Raw genomic sequence first — 6,992 nt, forward strand, 5'->3', positions numbered from 1 at the left:
TCATAAGTTTTTTAAGTTTGATTTCTTTGGAATTTTTTCCTGCTACCGCCTCCGATTTACATAATCAATAGTCATTTTCAACTTTTTATGAAAATCCTTTCGAAAATCAAAACTAATGATTCCTAGATGAATCACAACATCATCATAAGAATATAACCTATGCTTTGTTTCACTTCATTAGTTAATGACTATGATATATTTTGGCTCAACAGACTTTTATCGAGGTTAGGGCCAGTTAAAGGTGTTGCTCATGAGAAAAAAATGGGTTTTAAGTGACTCATCATCAAAAACCGCCAGTCTACAGAGTGCCTCTAAGATTTAAAAAAAAACACTTGAATCTGAGATGGAGATAAATAATTGCGCGCAAGAACAGATGAGTTAGTGACGTCGGTAAACAGAAATGAAGCAGCGTAGATGGGAAAGCAACTGCCTAGTTTTGTGTTTCCATCAACTCCTAAGGCTACCGAAAACTTATCCAACCTTAATCACGCCAGAGAGTCCTATCACAATGTGCTAAATAGACGAACAAAAGGCTTGAAAAATTCAAATGTCTGTTAGGTCACTCCATTTTGGCATAATACAAAGGGTGTTCGGGGTTCATTCATGGGAGATCGTTCTTTTTGCGATATGTTGGGACCTCCTTTTTTATTTTAGTAGTTGTCGTTATTTTGCGTAGTTGTTTCCATTATAGTCACGACATTTGGTCATAGTAAGTCACATCTAGAAGTAATAATCCCAAAATGATTAAATCAAACATGAAAATGGACCAAGTATCACATAGAATTCAAGGTTTTATTTATTTTGGTCCATTACATTTAGTACAAGCACCAAGTTCACTGCACAAGAACTAGAACACCTTACCAGATCCCATCACCCGAGGCTCGTCCTTGCGACTAAACCGCGAGACGGCGCAGTCAGTAGCAAATATATGAGACGTTGAGTATTTAGGTACGTTACCCATTACCGGCATTTTCGCCCTAACGTTGATCTTACTCACATAGTCTGTTTTATAAGTTTGTCCTAAAACTCCATCTACTACATCACTTAAGTTATAAAACTTAAAACCCAACTCCAAATGTGCAAAACAATCATCCTTTGTGATATCATAACCATGTATCTTAGATTCATCTTCACCAATGGGGACCACTGCGGCTGTAATCTTGAAGCTATTTTGCACTTCAATGGCTATACCATTAGTTGGGCTTGTTCTAGTGATGAGTAAAGATGAATTTTGATAAGTCCAGTTTTTCCCATCAAGGGATAGTGGTGTATCATCGAACGATATGTAGAGATGTTCTTCGTTGTCATCCCATATTGATGTTTTCTTGGCTCCAACAAGGAGTTTGTGATTGTCAAACATGATTCCTACTGATTGGACCCATGTGAAGTCGCGGGTAAGTTTTTGGTTTCTTTTTCCAATGAAGTGACCGTTGATATGGAGACTTGGGTCGGATACTAGGCAGAAATCTTGATTTTTTTGTCCGTGAAAGTAGAATGTTAGACCATCTCCTCCCACGAACCGTGGGTCTTGACACACTGCTCCGGGTACATTACAATCTTCAAGATTAAAACAAGTAATATGATGTTAGTTTCATGATACTAGTAAATAATAAGGATGTCAAACATGTTAAAAGTTGACAAAATCTTATTTAATGTACAAATCCTTGTTAATTAATTACATAAATTAACAAAGCACAAGTCGATCTTGAGCAATGTTATGCCAAAATGACTTCGAAAATCAATTAGTTAATTGAAGTAAATGGATAGATAATTCAGAAATAACTTACTGCAAATTGGTTTGCAGGAAACACAATCCACATAGCAGTTTGTTGAACATGCAGCAGGACAAAAGTGCCACAAATTGAAACATTTTGGGTACAAAGGAGATGTGCATCTCACTTTCTTCGGTATGGCTCCAAGAAATAGTCTATTTAGTGGAGGTTTCTGCGCATCAGCTTGAGATTCAACGGCCGAAGTGATAAGCAACAAAAACGGAAGCCACAAAAGCAATGAACTGATAATCTTTGACATAGTCGGAACAATGGGATCAAATTTGGCAGTAAATCTTGTTAAGTTATAGGAGTAATATATAATTGGTTGTGTATTTGAGTTATGGCTTGGTTATGCTTTTATAATGAAACTATGATCAGTTAAAGTGTGAAAACCTTAACAGAATGGTTCATGTTTGGTGTGAATATCAAAAGTGACATGAAAAAAAGAACATTTTTTATAACGGTCATTGATGACCTATGAATCTTACCTGTGTTATTTGCGTACATATGTTAAAATCTTTGTGAAACTATAAAAATAATGTGAGAAGCCAAGAAATCATACACTTTTTATAGGAGCATGTAATCAACTAATCATAAGAATTTATGCTTTAAGTTCCATATGATCATCTCCTCTTAGCACCTAAACAAACATTGTAATAACAGATCAACAAGGTGCTAACGACAGATTTGCTGCCTAATCAATTTGGCCAGTTTGACTTTTAAAGTCAAACTTCACAGTCAGTCACTAACTAAGGTCATAATACTAGCTACTTAGCGAATTTCTAACATAACTAAGCTTTAACTAGACTTTAATACATCTAAATGAACTTATTTAATCCATTAACATCATGAGTTAACATCCATTCATCGATTTTGATCATTTACATAAAAAACGTTGATGCTAACGGTGTAAATGAAATATTTGCTTACCGGTATACCTGAAGACAAGATGAGAATAGGTAAAACATGTTTACAAAATTTCTAGAGAGAACATATTACATAGTTCATTATTTAACACATGATATAATCTAAATTGCAAATAAAATAAACATGAATAAAAGAAAACATACTTTTTGCTAAAACACACAATTTTGGTCCAGATCATAGTTTTTGTCTAACTTGAATACTTGATGTCTAATGTGTGTGACTAGAACCCTTTCTTTAAAGAAGGGCATCTATAAATATTTTTCACTGCAACAATCAATGTCCACAACCAAATCAAAGATATTCCTTGAAGCATGTTTTGACAAATTTGTAAACGGCAAACATAAGTTTAAAAAAATTACAGTAGAAAAACTGATACTTGTCAATTCAAGAATGATCATGTTTTACAACAAATAAAAAAATGAAAATCAAGTATATCATGCCTCACTATAAAAATTCCCTGCGTATACGTGCCCGAGTCAATAGAAATGATATTATTAGCCACTCGTAAATATTCTCTATAATCTCAAAGTAAGCTATCCTCCATTCTTTTATAAAGTACAAGTTTCCAATTGGTCCCATATATCCGACAACAAAACCAAGACCTATGCTAATGTACAACCACAAATCGTTTATACCATCTTTACTTTCCCCCTACCAACAAGAGTGTCTGATAAGTTCATTCCATTGCAACTCCTCAATAGTGTAGGCCCACATAATTCGTTGTTCCCTTCATAAATAGCAAGTGGGATAGCAGATAGCCTAAAGTTTGGAGCTGATTTCCAAATGGACCGGATAAATTATTAAAAGATAGGTTCAAGTAGCTTAGAAAGTTCAAGGTAGTCAAACGAGCAGGAATTCGAACGGACAACACGTTCATTGATAAATCTAATGATTCCATTTTATATAGATTTCCAATCCTTGCCGGAATTTGTCCGCTCAATAAGTTTCTAGAAAAACATCAGGAATTTTTACAAATAACATTGTTGCTTGGGAGGTCTAAGGATGTAATGTAGCCTAACGTCATCAACACAATTCTGCTCAATGATTCATCTGAAAACGCAAATGTTTCTGTTAAGGGATTTGGTGGGGTTAAAAAAGTTCAAATTTTATGCCCCGTTCAAAATTATGCCCTGTCCAGGAATCAGGTTTGCCCCCCTCTAGGTCTCCCCTGCTTTTTATCATCACCCAATCTCAACTTAGCATCATACCCGTTAACAATATAATTCATAGCATTAGTAACATATAATCAACAATATAATTCATTGTCAGTAAAACTTTATTTAATTATTCATCAGGTGAAATACATGTAATACACGCAAGAAAAAACCATCTTTAGCAAGAAATCATCAAGCTAGCTAGTAGTGTTTGCAGTCTTAAACACGAGCAAGGCCAAACTGAGATATAGCGCAATCAGCAGCAAATATACTAGATGCCAAGTACTTTGGTAGATCACCCATTACAGGCATATTCGAATCAAGCTTGAGCTTTCTCGCATAGTTTTTTCTATAAGTTTGTCCTAAAATGCCGTCTACTTCATCACTCAGATTGTAAAACTTAAACCCCAATTCCAAATGTGCAAAACAATCATCATTCGTGATGTTATATCCATGAACCCTTGATTCCTCCTCACTAACTGGAACCACTTTGCCTGTAATCATGAAGCTATTTTGCACTTCAATGGCTATACCATTAGTCGGGCTACTTGTTCTAGTGACGAGTAAAGATGAATTATGATAAGTCCAGTTTTTCCTATCAAGGGATAGTGGTGTATCATCAAACGATATATATAGATGTTCTTCATTATCATCCCATATGGATGTTTTCTTGGCTCCAACAAGGAGTTTGTGGTTGTCAAACATTATTCCTACCGAGTGGACCCATGTGAAGTCGCGAGTAAGTTTTGGGTTTCGTTTTCCAATGAAGTGAGCGTTGATGTGGAGACTTGGGTCAGATACTAGGCAGAAATTTTTATTCTTTTGACCGTGAAAGTAGAAAGCAACACCATCTCCTCCTACGAACCGTGGGTCTTGACACACTGCTCCCGGGATGTTGCAAGCTTCAAGTTAATTTAACAAATTACTTCGTCAAATTAAAGTTAATTCCATGATAAAAATGGCGATAAACACAATCCATGTACTTTTTAAGATAAGAATAAAGTTCTTGAATAGTTAAGTAGCTATATCAAACAGATTCAACTTACTACAAACAGGTTTGCAAGAAACACAATCCATGTAGCAGTTTTTTGGGCAGTCCGCAGGACAGAAGTACCACTGGTTGAAACATGCCGGGTACAGTGGAGACGTGCATCTCACTTTTTTCGGATTTCCAGGAGGCGGAGGAGTTGGTGTTACTGGTGGCGGAGGTGGCGGAGGTGGTGTTATCGGTGGTGGAGGTGGTGTTACTGGTGGAGGAGGTGGTGTTAGTACTGGTGATGGAGGTGGTATTACTGGTGGCGGAGGGGGTGTTACTGGTGGCAGAGGTGGTGCTACTGGCGGAACAGGTCTTCCTGGTGGTGGAGCTGGCGGAGTTGGTCTCCCTGGTGGCGGAGCTGGTGTCACAGGTGGAACTGGTCTCCCAGGTGCTTGAGCTGCTAGTTGCTGCGCAGAAACATGTGGGTTGATGGCGAATGAGATGAGAAACAATGTAAGCCATAGAAGCAATGAACCGATCATCATCTTTTCCATGATAGTAATCACTGTGAATTCATTTTACTAGTGAATGATTGGAATGCATTTTGATTATGGTATGTGGTCACATATATATACTGTAAATAATGTACATAGTCACTTAAAGGCATAATATAAAGGTACCCAAATGGTTCATTTTTCTAGTAAAAAAAGAACATTAGTAGTTCTTAACGGTTTCTTAATCACCTGCAAAATCATTACATAAGGTATTTACATGTGTTGGATGTTTTTGTAACCGATGCTTTAATGATGTCTCAAGAAAGCTAACAACATATCAATCATGTTCTAAGTATGTTTGAAACACATTTGGATTAGCCCAACCACGAGTTAACTGCCAATTGAATTTCAACCAAAACAAGAATAATCACAAAATGAGGTTATATTAAGGTTCTAAATTTTGGCAAAATACGATTGAAGTTACTTTTGAGGCTTCTCAAAGTTCAAATGTTAACTAAACTGTTCGGATCAAACTTTTTCCAATATTCAAAGTATATTGTGTTACAATGCCATGACTACCTCATACAATTAGGTACAATAGAATGTAGCAATCTTAATAATAGTTCAAATATACTTTTATAAGACGAATATGATACACAAACTGGAAAGAGGCTAACGAATTGTATCTGTGTGGAAGGGACCAAAGTAAATATGATATACCAGATGACTTGCAACATTTTCTCGGGTCAAAACCAGGAGAATGCATCTCTTTAAGAATCCTCTTTGATACTTCCTCTTACAAAGTAAGTAACAGAAAAATAAGCAAATATGATATACCAGTAGATATAATAACAAAATGCATAATGATTGAAAGCTAATTTCTTACATAGCTCACCGATACAAAAAACTTAAACGGCTACAGCGGGGAATCACCTGCACCGCCCCCTGCTTTCATTGTTTAGATCCCACTGGAAACCACCAAATCATAAGCAAGTTTCTCACATTGTTCAACCAAAACCCTTTGCCCGGTCAAAGTCAAACCAATAAAATATATGTTTAGCTGACAGCATATATTGCAGAATTAAGCACTAAAAAAGCTGTGAAATATATTGTTTCATTTATTACAAGATAAATGTATTGTGAATTCCTATGATCTGTAAAATCAACATTGGATGAGCCTAACGAGCACAGGTCAAGCAGGTTGGATAGCGGGTCAAATGGGCAAGATTTAAACACGTAATTATTAGAACTGCTCAGAACACACTGAGAAGACCCACAAATACTTTAAAGAAGCTATATGATTACGGCGACAATCTTATTATTGAAATGAAATTTAAAAGGTTTTATGTATCTTAAATGTGGCTGAAATGATTCAGCTGATGCCTGGCGCAAGATGTGACTGCAAAATTCAAGTAAAGAAGCAATACAGTTTTTTTTTTTTTTTTTTTAACGGCAAGTGTTAGATGTTGATTGGTTGATATTAAAAGTTTAGTGTTGCTGGAGAAACTATGCTCAGTGCTTTGGGCGGCAAGTTTAATCTGGGCACTTAGTCTCGGACTCTCGGGTCTATGCATAATGTATGTAAAATCTGGTGGAATAATTAAAATTTCTCTTAATATTAAATTATTTAATCGTCTCTATGTTTTTTCTTTGTTACATAAATTTTTAT

General features: G+C 35.9%; 2 protein-coding genes across 2 annotated transcripts; both read right to left on the reverse strand.

Moving 5' to 3' along the window:
- Positions 1–773: 773 nt before the first annotated feature.
- LOC122585561 lies at positions 774–2,081 on the reverse strand. The gene is made up of 2 exons (XM_043757688.1): positions 1,788–2,081; positions 774–1,557 (listed from the first exon to the last, which is right to left on the reverse strand). Exons 1-2 carry the CDS (start codon positions 2,029–2,031, stop codon positions 848–850), a joined length of 954 nt encoding a protein of 317 aa, XP_043613623.1. The 5' UTR covers positions 2,032–2,081; the 3' UTR covers positions 774–847.
- A 1,913-nt stretch (positions 2,082–3,994) lies between these two features.
- LOC122585998 lies at positions 3,995–5,395 on the reverse strand. Its single transcript, XM_043758113.1, has 2 exons — positions 4,900–5,395; positions 3,995–4,755 (listed from the first exon to the last, which is right to left on the reverse strand). Exons 1-2 carry the CDS (start codon positions 5,381–5,383, stop codon positions 4,073–4,075), a joined length of 1,167 nt encoding a protein of 388 aa, XP_043614048.1. The 5' UTR covers positions 5,384–5,395; the 3' UTR covers positions 3,995–4,072.
- Between the last annotated feature and the right edge of the window lie 1,597 nt (positions 5,396–6,992).

This window comes from Erigeron canadensis, chromosome 1 (assembly GCF_010389155.1).
Source record: "Erigeron canadensis isolate Cc75 chromosome 1, C_canadensis_v1, whole genome shotgun sequence".
Lineage (NCBI taxonomy): Eukaryota > Viridiplantae > Streptophyta > Magnoliopsida > Asterales > Asteraceae > Erigeron > Erigeron canadensis.